This window comes from Macrobrachium nipponense, chromosome 12 (assembly GCF_015104395.2).
Source record: "Macrobrachium nipponense isolate FS-2020 chromosome 12, ASM1510439v2, whole genome shotgun sequence".
NCBI classification, from domain to species: Eukaryota; Metazoa; Arthropoda; class Malacostraca; order Decapoda; family Palaemonidae; genus Macrobrachium; species Macrobrachium nipponense.
In genome coordinates, this window is record NC_087205.1 from 86890961 (window position 1) to 86908460 (window position 17500).

General features: G+C 38.8%; 1 protein-coding gene across 5 annotated transcripts in view; it reads left to right on the forward strand.

The window, feature by feature from the left end:
• LOC135224638 (optomotor-blind protein-like) overlaps positions 1 to 17500 on the forward strand; it is a 227938-nt gene that overhangs the window by 97041 nt on the left and 113397 nt on the right. For 4 of the 5 annotated variants that reach the window (XM_064263848.1, XM_064263847.1, XM_064263850.1 and 1 more), the window contains one exon: positions 444 to 461. The exons of the other annotated variant lie outside the window; for it this stretch is intronic. In XM_064263848.1, coding sequence (XP_064119918.1) covers positions 444 to 461 — 18 coding nt within the window. The remainder of the gene's footprint in view (positions 1 to 443; positions 462 to 17500) is intronic. 5 annotated transcript variants of the gene reach the window in all.

Consider the following 17500-nt stretch of genomic DNA (forward strand, 5'->3'; position numbering starts at 1 on the left):
AGAAGAAAATCCGTATGCAGCATGACATTCCTTTATTGCTGCATTCATGTTTCAATTCTCCCAGTAGATTTCTCTGTCATTGTAATCTAATGAAAAAATTTTCCCCGTAATTGATTTTCTGTTTTATTATAAGAATTGTATGAGTAAGCTGGATATCGATGTATTTCAAGGTACTACATTATTCTCTTGATAAATTATACTGTTCCATTGTAGCAAATTGAAGTAAAGCATATACTTGTGTAATTGGATTGTTCAGAGTATTATGATAATCTGTAGAGGTAATGTAATTACTGATATGCCTGTAACGGAGTGTTTTTTATGCAGCTCATTATTAATCCCCAGATTTGAATTGGAGCTGATTCCAGAGAGAGACCGCACTCCAGAAATAATGAATGACTTCCTGGCTCTGTTGTGATATCAATTTTTTTGTCTCTTCCTAACAGGGAGGAGCCGAAGCTAAGGTAAGTCACACAGGCAACACATAATTTATTCTTTTTAGTTTCTCTCTTCTTCTCTCTCTTCCTCTCTTTTTCATTCATCTTGGCCAAAAAAAAAGGGCAACTCCAAAGGGTCTTTTCCAAATGGGCCGGAGAATGTGGTGGCCCCTTACTACCCCCAAACCCAATGGGCCTCTTTTTTATGTATTTGATTTTTCTATTTTTAAGACTTCGTAAATCTCTTTTAAAATGTGTCCGAGCGGTCACTTGAGAAAAAAAAAAAACACTATTTGAGCTTCGTAGTAGTTTTTCCTCACGTAGAATTTTAGGATGGGTAGATGTCTCTTTCATTTCCAGATAATACACTCCGTATCTCCTAGTTGGTAAGTGACTGGCAAAGTTTTTGTAGTTAGTGTTGTCTCTACAGGAAAGTAGATGGTTATACTTCGTTGTAGTGGAAACTTAAACTGTATGTTGTGCGTTAATAAGGAATAGTTTAAAAAATTTCCACTTGCAATTAGGCTATACTTGTGCACACTTCCGTTTGTGAACGAAGAACGAAGATCTCTCTCTCTCTCTCTTCTCTCTCTCTCTCTCTCTCTCTCTCTCTCTCCTCTCAACATTCCAAGCTCGCAGCGTGACGTCCCGGCGACCGTCAGAGGGGGTGGACGTAAACACGGGCATCTTATAGACTCAAACATCAGTAAATGACGGCGCCTTTTCTCCATTTCAGAATTATGTGCAACTGATAACTTTTTTTTTTTCTTTTTTTTTTTTTAGTTTCTGTATATTGCACCTTTTAGATCTTCTAAACATTTTCTCGCGTTTGCCGACATCTGTTTTCAGCTGCTTTGCTTCCAGTTTAATTGTAAACTGCATAAAACATTTTATTGTTGGTTGGTCTTTTGTTTTTAGTGTATTGAACAATGTTGATGTATGTACGTATATATATATATATATGTGTGTGTATATATATATATATATATATATAATATATATATATATATATATATATATATATATATATATATATAGTGTAATTTTAAATAACAGTTGCAGTGATTCCTATTGTCTTTGTTATTAGTTTTTTGTGAATTGGATACTTTTAGAAAATCTGTAGAGGATATGTGAGATATTACCCTCAAATATTTATCAGTTAAACCGCCGAGTAATTTATGATTTAATCCTCACGATCACTTACTTGATTTTCTCTCTCTCTCTTTCTTTGAATCTCACACTTATTATTATATAATATTCTCTTTGAACAAGCTGCGGTCTCTATGCATTGAATAACAAATCCTACCAAAACCTGTCATTTTACAATCCTGATACATGCTTCTTTTTAAGATAAAGTTTTACTTTATTTAAAAAAAAAATATTTGCAGAAAGAATAATTCATGCTTACTGAACAGCATAGGTATCTGAAGAGGATACAGCAATAGTTCAGTGATATTATTGTCTCTCTCTCTCTCTCTCTCTCTCTCTCTCTCTCTCTCTCTCTCTCTCTCTCTCTCTCGATGGTAGAACACGATACGTGGACATGTTTTTCTGGGCGATACTGAAACGGGGACAATTTGACATCTCTCTCGTGCTGTCGTGTCCCGATAATGAAGAATAACGCCTTGTAGGATGCCATCTTGATACCCACCACGATTGACTCTTAATATTTAGGACATTAAGGCCGCTTTTCCCTTGAATATCTCACTGCCGTCGTGTTAAATGTAGGCGAGGTTTTGATATCATCAATCAGATGTTAGCGACTAATTTATATCACGCCAGCGGTCCTGTTTTTTCTTTTCCCTGTCAGCTGTAGAGACAAACGAGTATTTGTGTGTGTGTTTTTTCACATTAAGCAGTCGTTTGGTTACTTTGTGCTTAAAGTCTCAGACTCATTTAACTGGTAAAAAAAAAATTAAATGAGTTTAGGGAGGTTTTCATCTAAAGTTAACTGTTATTTAGCCTCGTTACCGATCACGTTTCAATCATCCGTTGTTATCGTTGTTAATTTTATGGACGCTACTCAGTCTCCCATGAAACGGGCTGCTGATGAATAGCTGAGAGAGAGAGAGAGAGAGAGAGAGAGTCTGATGGAGTGGCGCGATTAACGATCTGCGAACGTATTTTTCAAAATGGCGATTAATCAATACCTCGCAATCACCATAGACGAGTTTCTCAACTGCCTTTATTTTATTGCATGAATTTTTCTCAGGCTTTGCAGTAACTAATTCTTAAGTATTATGTGTTGGTGTCGTTCGGCTTTCTAAGTTGGTTTTTAATAGTTTGTGGTACAAGTTTGAAAAGACGTATGGTTGATATGTGCGCTCTTGCGCGTATTCATCTGAGTGTGGATTAGCCGGTTAGCCAAAGGCTTAAATTCGTACTTATTCAATTTTTTTTATTGTAAACGTTTCATGAAAAGGCATATGTAAATAAAGACGCAATTAGTGTGTGTCTATGTCCATTACGTACCGATCTTCTGATTTAACGTCGTATGCTCTCTCTCTCTCTCTCTCTCTCTCTCTCTCTCTCTCTCTCTCTCTCTCTCTGTCAGAGACAGGTGTCAATTCACAAGTGTTTCCAGGATATGACGGTAGCTTCGCCAGTAGAGATGTAATCGACAGTTATCTCTCAAAAGAAGCGTCCCATGGCTAATTAGTAATTTTATTTTCCTTTCTCTGTTTTTGAGTTATGTTTTCGGTTTACTGCGTTGCAGTACCTGTTTATATTTTTCGCGGGAATATTTCAGCTTTCACTTTTGAAATGAAAACGCACTAATGATCAAATTAACGTATGTTTTTTTTTCACTGAGGGGTTTGTTTTGAGTAGTAGTTTCGAGAAAAGTGGGGTGAACCTATTAGACTAAACATTTTGTCGTAAGAACTAATTTGTTTCTAGTATATGCCACATGTTTTATTTATTTGTTCTTGGTCAGTCTGAACTCACAGGAGCTCTAGGCATTTTTTTCTTTGTCGTCCGTAATTGCGTGGTATGTTTTCCCAAGTGAAACGAATGACGAAGACCTGTATTTTGTTTCAGTTTCTGTGGGATGGGATGAAGAATTATGACTCAGCCTGTAATCATATGGACGTGATAGTGTATGGTAAATTTTCATCTTAAAAACTTGTTTTTTTTTTCCCAGTGATAAAAACATTTTGAAAAACCTATTGAACTAAACTTGCTTATAGTAGGGACATTTCGCAGGCGCTATATAAAACACTTGGCAACAATATATTTGCCTAAAATTTATAGTAATATCAACGTTCCTCCTGCATAGCCCCCTTCAGGTCTTAATTATAAGTTGACTCTGGGTATAAGCGGCGTAGAAACAGGTGTTTCAGGTGTTGAGCTGCTTAGTGGCTAGAAGAGGATCAACACATGTCATTGACAGGTGTGTCATAGTTTGTTGGGTGGCACTGGGGCAGGTGTTTAACTGCTGTTAATGGCATCATCTGTTGTAGTTCGTGAGCGCGTACGAAGGACTCCCAAGTCGTAGAACTGGGATACGATTTTTCGGGGTTTCTGTATTTTCTCTTTCTCCCTCTTTTTTGCACTTATAATCACGTTGAAGTCAATGAATTCAAAGGAACTGCTTTTAATACTGTTTGTAAATGAAATAGTGTGTTAAGAGGTAGTTCGGTACCCTAAAGAAAGACATAAAGGAAGGGTAGTCTCTTTCTTCAGGCATAAGAGGAATGTGACCGTCTGCACCTTAATTAAAATAGTTTCAGTGAAGTGTTTGGCTGTGTGTGTGTGTCTGTGTGTGTGATGTGTTCGTGCATGTGCGTGAGTGCACGTTGCATGGCAGTCGTCGGAAGTGTCGTGCATGACAGCTACTCAATCGGAGTGTCATTAGACCGAATCCCCTCTTGTTTTTGCTAAACACTTTCGGCCTAATGACTCCTGTGGGTTGGGACTGACACGCCCCATCGTCACACCGTCTCTGGCCTCTTCACGCCATGCATGGACGAGGCAGTAACCATCGTTTTATGTTGGTTATTTCTCTCTCTCTCTCTCTCTCTCTCTCTCTCTCTCTCTCTCAACCCCTTTCCTTCCTGCTCATTCTCACGTGCGTGTCACTGGAGGCTAGTAATCAAAAACAATTCTCCTTTCTTTGCTTCCTCTGTCATACACACCACTCATGACCCTTTAACTCCCCCCCCCCGCCACCTCCCTCCCCTCCTATCAATTTACCCCCTCACCTATCCCCCTCCCCCCTTTCATGATACCCATTTTGACCGAAAAATGTAATAAATCACGAGAATAACATTACGACTTCTGTAGTCGCGTCGCGTTTACGCCTCTCGGTTCTAATGATTATGTTGACGTCGGAGTAATTTATGATTTTGTCGGGAACTGTTATTCGCGGAGTGAAAAAGCACGATTTGTATCGTAATTGTGTGAATTACGGTGCTAAATCACGCGTTCATAACCCTGTCCTTTTAATTTTGCGAAGTGAATGCCTCTTGGGTAACACGTTCGTTATGCGCGCTTCTCGTGACATTTTCATTTCCTTGTTTTTTTTTTTCCGTTTCCTCTAAATAGATGGAGGTCAGTTTTTCGAGTTTCACTTCTTTATACGGCATGAATATTTTCAAGTTTATTGTTGTTGAATGAAGGGGAAGCGGTTGTTGGAGGAATTCAGAGAAGGACTATGAAAGATCATTCCGTGTAATGTTATGTAGCCCGTTTTAAATCCTTTTTAACTATTATTTTTAATTCAAGAGTGTTCACAATGAGCCGTTAAACTTGTGACGGATTTAATAACGAGAATGATTTCGATGGAAAAAGATTGGAAGGTTATAAACAAATAACTGGAGCATTAAATCGAATTATTACCGCGGTTTTACTTATTTTTTTAAATTTTCATTTTGCAAAAAATAAAAATAATAATAATAAATAAATAAAAAAAGTTTGTTCCTTCTTCAGACATTTCGTTGAAAATATTTGCTATGGACGTTGATGTTGATATTGTGTTTCCATCCTGTACTTTATTTATTTTAATTAATTAATTAATTTATTTTTGTGTCATCGCATCCTTTGCTGTTGTCCACATAGCGAAATATGAGTTTATAAAACGAACTCGCATCTTTCCAAACTTCCATCCCCTACTCTCTCTCTCTCTCTCTCTCTCTCTCTCTCTCTCTCTCTCTCCTCTCTCATTTCGTTATCCCGTCGGTGAATTTTTTACACTGAAACCAACTTTTTTATTTTTTTTTTTTTTTGCGCGCAATGTCCTCCATCTTATTACAATGAAGACAGCGAAGGCGCCCATTTCACAAGAGAGAGAGAGAGAGAGAGAGAGAGAGAGAGAGAGAGATGAAAAATTACGGATTCGTCACCGACAAAGTTGAACAACAACTTGAAGTTATCCTTGGAGGGGGAACGAGGGCTTTTTTCTTTTTTTCTGTCTTTCTTTTTTTCCCTGGTGGGGTGGAGCAGTGGCCCTTGTGCGTAGGTAGGCCTTGAGGGTGGGGAGTTCTCTGATAATGTGCTGCTAGATTCGTCTACCGGAAACTTACCCTGAGGCGGTATTTTTTTTTATTTTATTTATTTTTTTTTTTTAATGCCGATGATGATATTGCTCCGTTCCAGTAACTCTTGAAAGCAGGATGTGAGTACGTCATGTCTTCCATATTAACTCACATTTAGGTTCATATAAATTATTTTTTCTGGTTTTAAAAACATTAGCCGATCGTCAATTACTTGGTATGTCTTACTGTGTCCGTATGTTGACCGATTTTGACAGAGTTGTTTTGGATTGGATAATAGGTACATCTTTTTACTATTATGGATCTGCTTTTATTTATTATAACTTGAGTTTTTTTTTTTTTTTGCGTTGAGGAAGTATCTGTACTAATCTGTAAAGTTTTAGGAACGATGAATTTATTGTTGTCGTTTAAATATAACGAGTTTCTCTTCATTTAAATGTGAATCGAATGTACGTGTACCAAGAACAGCAGTGAAATACTCGAATATAATTTTGCATAGTTGAAAATGAGAAAAACTATGTATTCTTATTACAAGTATTATATATGTATATTTGGGCGCGTTTTATGTATGCACGAAAACTTCTTGATGTAAATGCGTGTACTTTCTAAATGTATGTAGGTTTTGGAGAGATTGTTATGAATCCAATTAACTTTTATTGCTGTAGATTAGGATTTTCATGTCTTCATTTATGTTAAGATTTCTAAAAAAAAATAATAATTAGGTCGATTAAATCGCTGCTTGTGTCTGTTTGTGTGTGTGTGTGTGGTGTGTGTGTGTGTGTGTGTGTGAGAGAGAGAGAGAGAGAGAGAGAGAGAGGGGGGTTAACATTTTAGATCGAGCCAAGCTTGAAGTGACACTTAGGGCGGCCATGAATTACCTTTTAATGTTTCTCAGACACAGTGACATTATATATAGCATTGTGGGCTTTTTTACAAGGTGCTCTCTCTCTCTCTCTCTCTCTCTCTCTCTCTCTCTCTCTCTCTCTCTCTCTCTCTCTCTCTCTCTGCTGCTTTCCACACAGCCCGGATTAACTATCTAATTGCCATAGATAAACGTCAGCTAATGAAAGATTTTTTTTTCGTTTATTTATTGCTATTTTTTTTATTCTTGTGGATTTTTTCTTTTTCTTTTTTTAGATCTTTCCCATAATAGGGAGATCAAGTCGATAAATTCTTGCTGGAGTCGCCCGATGGCGGATTATAATGGCTTCAACATCTGCCCCAACTGTCAATGCATTGCTGAGATGCTGCGGATAGCATCGCCAGCTCAACACTTCATTTGCATATGCTTGTTGTTTGCTTGTTCTGTTTTTTTCGCGCAGCGACACATTATTTCGTTTGATTTAATCGTACTATTTTCAAGAGGGATAGGATGCGTGTTATTATTATTATTATTTGATTTTTATTTTTATTTTTTTATTTTTTGCTCTATCACAGTCCTCCAATTCGACTGGGTGGTATTTATAGTGTGGGGTTCCGGGTTGCATCCTGCCTCCTTTGGAGTCCATCACTTTTCTTTCTATGTGCGCCGTTTCTAGGATCACACTCTTCTGCATGAGTCCTGGAGCTACTTCAGCCTCTAGTTTTTCTAGATTCCTTTTCAGGGATCTTGGGATCGTGCCTGTTATTATTATTATTATTATTATTATTATTATTATTATTATTATTATAGTTCATGTATATTTTTACATTATATTGTATAATTATCACCATATTTGAGGATCCTTATACATTATTATTATTATTTTTATTATCATTACTATTATTATTATTATTGATGTTTTTCATACGTTGTTATTGACGTGTTGGCATCACCTGTGAGAGCTGGTATAAGGCAAATTAACTGCATTTTGTTCTCCGAATAATCTAATTATTGAATGTGAAGGCTACTATTTTTAGCATTTTGGTTAAAGCAAGTTTTCATATATACCATGACCTTGCTTGAAAGTGATCTAAGCCAAATTTGTGTCAACTATAAGTAAAATATAATAATAATAATAATATTAATAATTTTGCTTCAACTGAACATTGTTATTCGTTTTTCTTCCTACTTTCAAATTTTTACGAAATATTGAGAGACTGAACTCTTATTTTAACAAATATTGACATAGTAAACTCTCTCTTCTTGAATTTTTTATATAATGTTGATGTGGGTGGTTGATACCAGTAAAAAAAAAAAACAGGCATCGGGAACAAGAGTGGAATGATAAATTATAATTTAAGTAATTGTAATAAATACTATTTACAAGAAATGGTATATCATGTCCACGAAAGGCCTGAATAATGGAGGCCGTCGTCATGATGACAGAAGCGTAAACTTGTAGGGCGTTACTGGGAGCTCGTCAGCGTGTAAGAAGTTCCTCTTTCTTTATTGATGTTTCGTACTCCGGGGAGAGACGTAGAGCTAGTGTAGTAGTCTCTTTTCACTAAGGGTAACTGTAAGAATGAACCTTTTAAGGCTAATACAGTTTAAGCAGATGTTCCAAGACGCCCCAAGTGCAATTGGTGGATCTAGGTCCTGACATCCAAATCGATTTCGTTGTATCGCCCGGTCGTGTGACCCTCGAGGTCGGATGGGTATTTGTATCGTGTTCATCATTTTGTTTTTTTTTCCTTTATTCCTCCGTATCAGGTTTGCGATATCCGGGAATATAGATAAACTATTTTGCGGAATGATTCTTATTCCTTATGGTTTATTTCTCACACGCGTCGTGTGTGGGTGTATAAATATATGTATATATATATATATGTGTGTAAAATGTGTGTGTGTGTTTATATATAATATATATTATATATTATATATATATATATATATATATGTGCGTGTATAATATATATATATATATATATATATATATATATATATATACATATACATATATATATATAGATATACATTATGTGTGTTTATATATATATATATATATATATATATATATATATATATATATATATGTATGTATGTATGTATGTATGTATGTATGTATGAATGTATATACACATACATAATATATATATATATGTATATATATACACATACACATACATACATTTCTATAAGATCTGGCAACGCCGTGGGAGGATGCATGACTAATTGGCTAGGTGGGGCCGCGACAGTGAGAGCGCTGATTGGCCGGGTCGCACAACACACCTCGGTGGGGACAACACCTCGCTGCGGCCACAAACACCAGTCGATGATGATGACGACGACGACGAATACTGCTACGACCGACGCGCAACACGAGAGAGAGAGAGAGAGAGAGAGTACTCTTCTGCGCGCAAATTTTGGAAATATTAGCGCGCGCAGTCAGGTCGTGATTGTCTACAAATTGGGAGTAGTGTTTTGTCTCACGTTTTCTTTTCACTTTCCATTTTTTTTTCTTATTTATCGGGTATTGCCGTTCTCTCAATTGTAATATTTACCTTTTTTTATCATATTCTTTGTCATCCACTTCCTTATCACGAAGGTGAGATTAATAGGCGTTGTAGATACACCCAGGTTACAAGGGGATCGCAAAGGATTGATTTGTTAGAATCAAATGTAAGATTTTAGTGTTTTATGTTTACTTGGTATCATAAGCGTCAAAGAGCTTAATTTGCACTACATGTGTTTTTTTTTTCAGCGTATCTGAGTTTATTACCTCAGCTTTGCTAATCCTCCTCTCTTTTTTGTAATCATGTCCTCGTTCATCTATATTTTTGCCGTCTCCAAATAATGACCTTAGTCTAATTGATTTCCTCATCCTTTCCATCATTTGTACTGTTTGTTCTTATTAAAAGTGTCCTTATTTTTTACATAATGCCTTATTGCATTTTCTCCATTCCTTTCATCCCTCAAAGTCTCGTCTTTCCTATTTATCACCCACTCTTACCTTCCAGGTATTAATCCCGCCCCCCTCTCTCCATTTTCAAAACAACATTCCTGTCTATTTCAATTATCTTCTTTCCATTTATTTTTATGTGTAATCATTTGGCTGTTCCTTCGCTCAGTCCCTGCGTTAAATCATCTGCGCGAACCCGCCCCATCCAGATGTCCCGAAAAAAAAAAAAAAAAAAAAAAAAACACACCCCTACCTCCTGGGCCTTCGAACTTCCATCAGAGTGGCCCCACTCGGCCTCAACAAGTCGTCCCTTCCTCCAAACTGAGCCATCCATCCATCGTACCATCCATCCAAAAATACGTGTGTAATAATCAATAAAAGACAAAGCGAGGAGGGTACATTACATGACACGCCACCAGAGGTCGCGACCCTAATATCTTCAGCGCCGCATGGAGGCTTCAACTTCTCCTCTGCATCCTCTCCAATTTGCCTTGGCTCCGTCCAGGATCGCTTCCTCCTTCTCCTCCTCCTCCTCCTCTACTTCTTCTTCTTCTTCTTCTTCTTCTTCTTCTTCTTCTTCCTTTTCTCAAAATGTTAGAAGTGGGCATTCCTTTACGAGTAAATTTCAATCCACTTTTTCATTGTTATTACACAGTGTAAAATGGTATAATACAATATATATATATATATATATATAGTGTTCGTTTCCCATATTAAATACTGTGTACCCATTCCTCGCTCACTTCATCTGCCTCAGCGCCCTCCCCTCCTTCCACCCCCCTCCCGCCATCTCTCTCTCTCTCAATTTACCTCTTTCCTCTGTACATTAATATGCAAATGAGAGAGGAACGTGACAGCGGGAAGCCTCTCGAGAGGGAGGTGCATTACGACCCTCAGATAGGCTGTTCAAACGTGTAATCTCCGGGGCTTTATTGAAAATTTACGAAGGTGTGCGAGAACTTCAAGTCTTCCCGAGCTAGGGGGTAGTTTCTCACCTCGGGGAACGCCTCATTACTCTACGCTTTATGTTGCTGAAGGCCTGGCAGGCCTTGGGCGGGGAGAGCGGGTGTGAGAGGGAGGGAGGGAGTGTGAGGGGTTTAGAATGAAAAGCAAAAACTCTTGGGGGTTCCGAAGATAAAAGAAAAAATGCCTGACTCCCATGGTGATATTGCTTTCTTTCTCTTTTTTTTTATTTCGATGATATTTGGGAAAGGGGGGGGGGATGACAACAGTTTATTTTTTTTTATAAGAGGGCAGTTGTACTAACACACATATGCATGTACATTATATATATATATATTATATATATATATATATATATATAGAGAGAGAGAGAGAGAGAGAGAGAGAGAGAAATGATTATTTTATTAGTCTCTCTCTCTCTTATATCTTGTCTTGAAGACCTGACCTCGATGGACACCTCTGATTAATCACCTGATCAGCGTGACGTCAAAGGATGTGATTGCTGCTGATTAACGATGTCAGTTGTTGACCAGGGAGTAAATTGCTGCCGATTTCGAGTCGGTTCTTCCGCCGTCAGTAATTCGTGATTGCGTTCGTATTGACGAGCGCACTACTTGCACGTGCGCACGAGCACTCTTACTTGGCTTTAGCTAGAGTGCAGCTGGATTTTAAATCCTGGTTCACATCGAGTAAGCTTTGTGTAGAACAGATTCGTTCTTGAGCGTAATCTAACCCTGTCGCTACTTACCACTAGTGATTGGTGATAGTCGTGTGAGTATTGTGCTCACGGTTGTTGCTATTTTTATCCAGTCTATTTTTGAACTTTCCACAACAAGTGTCGATGAGTAATGGGAGGGAAAGGTCAAAATGGATGACCTCGTAGTAAATAGTATTGATAGATTGTTTAATCGACGTATTTTAGTAATATAATTACGTCCGATCGATAGGCTGCAGTATCTCTCAGTTCGACAAGAAAGGACAGACAGATAGAGAGGGGAGGAAGAATAATACCTAGACCTGTGTTGATGAATGCATCAGGCATGAGTTTTGAATGGATCTTGATATGAAACCTGCCTGCTTTATTTTTGTAGTTAGAAAAGGTAAACATGTTAATGTTATAACAGCACGAGAAGCCTAAAGAATGGAAAGGGTCCAAAAAGAAGGGGCGGCGGGGGAACAGGACTTGGAAGGTAGAAGGAGGAGGAGGAGGAGGAGGAGTTGAGGCAAGAGATAGGGGCGGTTAGAGGATCCTGTTGGGGTGTGGAGGGAGGGAGTTGATTTTCGTGTAGCCTTCCTGGCCGTCAGTACCTCGGCAGGAGGGCTGGCAGGCCAAACACCCCGCAGAGGAGCCCCCACCTCAACACTGCAACCGCTCATCATGGCTGTGCAATTTGCAGTGCTTTAGTGTGACTTGCAGTTGTCACCAACCGGAGACCACGCCCACGTGACCCCAAAGACGGCTCCGAGATGGTGGGCGCCGAGTGCCTACGAGAAAGGAACTCTCTTAGGCGTCGGTGGGCTGTGCACCACCTTAATTGAGAAAGTGTTATCTAGATGGACGCGCCGCCCATCGGGATCCCGTAAGACACACGCCCTTCATGCTCCCAATCGCCCAACACCTCATGTCTGGAAGGAAATGGACTTCTATGCTTTTGTCTGGTCGTTAGTTTTCGTTAGTAAAAACCAACAAACGGCGCGGCAACTTTGTCATGGGTGTCGGTTTGGGTGCCCCCTGGTGGGTGAGTGAGCGAGAGAGGCAGGTAACACCCATACCCTAGAAGATCACAGGTACTGACCCCCTCCCCCTCTTCGGGGTTTTTTTTTCTTATTCCTCCTCCTCCTCGTCCTCCTCCCCGCTGCCCTCTCTCGGTTTTCATCTTTCCATTACCCCTTCGTTAAGACAATAGAAAAAAAATAATAAAAACTTCAAACGTTTATTTCTTCCTTCGTCTTTAGTTGAATTATGCATTATTTCTCATTCTCATTACTCGGCATCATGATGCAAATTCTGCTGCTGAAGATTTTCAAGCAGCGATGGTAAATAATTCAGGCGATGGCATATCGTTGGACTTTCCTTACCCATGAATAAATTAAAGAAAAAAACATAAATATAGCAAGCGGCTACTGCATTTTGAGATTCCCATAAGTCAAGAGGAATTTACAAAGCGGGACAGATAAAATCGAACACTTAACCTTCATGATACGTAGTTAATGGAATTCGCTGATTCGGAGATAGACGATCGAAGTAACTCTGAGCCATAGTTGTACGCAGCTCGGTGTCGGGGCGTCGTGATGCATACCAAAATTTCTCTCTCTCTCTCTCTCTCTCTCTCTCTCTCTCTCTCTCTCTCTCTCTCTCTGTACTTTGTGGGCACAGCAGCAGACCGACGCTTTTGAGCCTTACGGGAGATCTAGTTCGTTATTTTTGTTTTAGCTGTGATTAAGAGAAATGCGAAATTAAAATAGTAAAATTGGGGTGTAATCGAGAAATTAGTTTTATAATGCAACAAAATTTAGCATGTGGATCTGTTTAAGAATTGTTGCTTTTATGCTTTCTATTAAGATAATATCAAGTTGTTTGTAGTGCTTTTAATTTGTTTTCAGTCATCGACATCTTTCTTGCTCTCTCTTTACGTAGCCAAAAAAAAAAAAAAAAAATTTCTTTACACGAATTTCATGTGTCAGAAACATTGTAGTTATTGTTGTGACACCCTTCTGGGGACGAAAATTCCCGAATATCAATGTTTTATCCTATCACTAACTTCCTTTGGTGTTTAAAAAAAAATGGGGTTTTCCAAAAAAAAAAAAAAAAAAAAACCAAAAAAAAAAAAAAAAAAAAAAAACTTTGCAATGGTAGAGCGAGGGGGGTAATTATTCTCCAGATATCATCATACTAAGGTGCTGGAATCGGTTCTCATTTTTTATGGAAACTCGTATTACGTCTATCCTTATAGAATTATAATTCTAAAACTCGCCAAAAAAAAAAAAATCGCAAACTTTAAGTGATTTGACCTTGCTATAAAAATCTGTTTTCCGTAAATCAAAATTTGCGTCGAGTATATCCCTCAAATTGTATAGTCGAAGAGATTTGTAAGTGCTGTCAAAGTTTGCTCTGTGAGTTCCTTGGTTATTTCGATAGTTTGAGATTAAATGTAAATGGTAATATTTGACCTTGTTATTATTTTTGGTCATCAAATAGAAAAATTCAAATTTTCTTATCAGCGATACTTTAAAATCAAAATCCTTTAGCGCGCTTACATTTTAAAACTGAACCACTTACCGCCGGTGCTTTAAATTCAAAATCCTTAAGGGCTGAGACCTTCAAACTCAAAGTCTCTTATTAATTATACCTTAAACCCATTATCTTTAAATGCGGCAGTGTTAAAAGTTAAGGTCTTTGATTTTAATACCCTCAAACCAGAACCCTTCATCATTCCCATTTTCATTTATGTATTTCAAATCTTAAGAGTTTTTTTATCGTTAATATATTAAATCCATTATCCTTTTTTCCGATCAAAATAAATCCCTTATTGTTGGTGTCAGGACGCCCAAGAGGCAGAAATTTCCTGCTGGCGGAGGCAAATAGATTCTGATCATTGAGGGGATGATGATGGCTTGGGCAGCGTCTTGTCTCTGCTCCTTCGTCGAGAGAAGATGGGAAGAGAAGGAGAGTGAGAGAGAGAGAGAGAGAGAGAGAGGAGGAGGAGGAGGAGGAGGAGGAGAAGGAGAAGGAAAAGGTTGCCGTGGTGCCAGGGCGTCCCTACGGGCGGTCCTGACTCTTTGTTTTTGGTGTAACTCCCGCTGATACTGTTCGTCTGTAGCCGTCATCTCCTTATCTGTGAATTAATACGAGGATGCTCACTGACCAATGGAGTGTGACTGGTGGTGGGCGAGTTGGCATGTTGTAAGTCTTGGGGGTTTCGGACGGGTGGGTGCATGGGAGGGGATTGGTTTACTGGAGAGGACAGGGGAATTGGTTTTGAGGGGGTTAGGAGGGGGGGGGGTGAATGATTTTATTTGGGTTTGAGGATGGGCAGGTGATTTGGGGATTGGTTTCCTAGTTAGAAGGGGGTATTGGGTGATTGGTTTTTGGGGTATGGGTAGGAGAGGATAGGGGAATTGGATTTGATGGGGGTTAGGATAGGGATTGAATGAATTTTTTGGGTGGTTGAGGATGGGTAAGTGATTTGGGGATTGGTTTCCGGGTGATTGATTTTTGTGGTGTGGGTAGGGAAGGATTGAGGAATTGGTTTTGGGGGATTTAGATGGAAGGTGAATGATTTTTTTTGGGGTTAAAGATAAGCAGGTGATTGGGGGATTGGTTTTGCTGCATGGATATGGACGATTGGAATTGGTTTTGGGTAGGAACATGGATGAATGGGGATTGGTTTTGGGTAGGGATATAGATGAATGGGGATTGGTTTTGGGTAGGGATATAGATGAATGGGGATTGGTTTTGGGTAGGGATATAGATGAATGGGGATTGGTTTTGGGTAGGGTATGAGATAGGGGGATGGTTTTGGGTGGGATGTGGGGGATTGGAGATTGGTTGTGGGTAGGGATATGGATGAATGGGGATTGGTTTTGGGTAGGGATGTGGGTGATGGGGGATTGGTAAGGGTTACAGCCGTGAGAAAATTGATTTTCAAAGGGTTGCGATGAAATTTAGAGGACGGGAGAAAGTGGAATTAACTGTTGAGAGAGAGAGAGAGAGAGAGAGAGAGAGAGAGAGAGAGAGAGAGAGAGATTCACGGTTGTCTTTCGAACACGTTGGTTGATCGTCCGAGGTCGTGCCTGATATTGATTAAACTAGGGTTTCGAGGTGATGGGAATATAAATTTGTAAATGATTATATTCTGTTAGATATCTGTCGGAGAGAGAGAGAGAGAGAGAGAGAGAGAGAGAGAGAGAGAGAGAGAGAGCACCGGGGTGAAATATTTGGTAACGAGTTGGAGAAATCGAAAGAGAGGGAGTGAGAAAGGAGATATTAGTAGAGATGAACTTCATTTCCCATTCCTTTAGTGATGTTAAAATAATATATATATAACTGATTTATATACAACATTATATATATACGATATATATGTATATATATATATATATATTATATAGATATATATTTGTGTGGTGTGTGTGTGTGTGTGTGTGTGTGTGTGTGTGTGTGTGTATGTATGTATATATTTACATATATTTATATACACGTACATACATACATGCATACATGCATTTATCAACGTGATACTAAGTGAAATTGAGATATTTCACATTTACGAAATCATACTCAACCCATTATATATATATATATATAGTGTGTGTGTGGGGGGGGGGGGGGCGTCCATAAGCTAGCAATTATTGCTCCTTAATGAATGATGTAGTGGATATTAAACTTTTGCCAAACAAAATCGTATTCTCTCTCTCTCTCTCTCTCTCTCTCTCTCTCATATCATATATATGTATATATGTGTATATATATATTATTATTAATATATATATATATATATATATATATATATATATATGTATATATAAGTATAATAGTTTGTTTTTATGTGTTGTTTTTTGAGGTGGATGACTATTTAGGTATCCAATGGCAGAAGTTCATCAGAATCTTTTAACTTTTTCTTCCTTGGACCTCCTCTTCCTCCTCCTCTTCCTCCTCCACCTCCTCCTCCCCAGGTGTGTGTGTGGCGTGTGGATCTCACGAAGGCGTCTCACCTCAGCCTGTGCGGTGGCCGAACAGGCGCCCCTGGTAATTCTTAGACAAACACCGAGTCTTTGCTGACCGCCTCGTCTATCACCGGCCTGACACCTCTCTTCCACCCACAGTACTCTCACTTCTTTTTATCTTGCCCATTTTTCCAATTCCTCTTTTTCTATTTCGGTTGTCTTATCATTAGTAATCCGTGTTACCGAATTTTTTCTCTTTCTTTGATTCCTTTGATCGATCTCCAGAGGGCTTTGTGAGATGGAGATCTGGGTGCATTTATTTACTTCATAAATTAACCTTTAGCCAGTTACATTCTAGTTATATTCTGATTTTTTTTATTAAAAGTACGTCTTTAGATCCAAGAGAAACAGAATTTATCAACGTTTCTCTAAAATCTGCAGCCTGGTACTGCAGAATTAAAAAAAAAATTTATTACAGCATAATCATCAATACTGTCACGTAAGTGATGAATGAATCAGCAAAGGTTCAAAACGGACCTGAAGAGTACCCTACTGCATTTACTAGTTTGGAGAGAGAGAGAGAGAGAGAGAGAGGAGAGAGAAGAGAGAGATTGACTCTGACTTCCTCATTGCCTGCATGAGCCAGTCTCTACGATTTATTTAGATTTGGCTGGATTTCGTTCAGGGAGTAAAGATTTGGCCCGTATCGGCAGGAGGAGAAGCGTCAGCAGCACCAAGCGTTGGGTGTGGGACCTGTGTCAATATTGTCGTGAAGGTATCGAATGACGCCCCCCTTACTTCCACCTCCTCTCTCTCTCTCTCTCTCTCTCTCTCTCTCTCTCTCTCTCTCTCTCTCTCTCAACTACTCCACTCTGTTAATGTACATCCCCGATTCCCGTCTTGCCTCCTAACCCCATCATCCATCTACTCACCCTCTCTCCCTTCTGGTTCCTCTCACATGATGAAATTGATTTCGTGAATGACGCTGTTTCATCATTCGCCCAACGTCTTCGACGACGCTTTTATCATTTTCCCCGTAGGTGTGCATTTCCCTGTTTTTTTTTCTCTCTCTCTTTTTTTAACTTTTTTGTCTCTCTTTGTTCTGCGTGTTTATTTTATTATA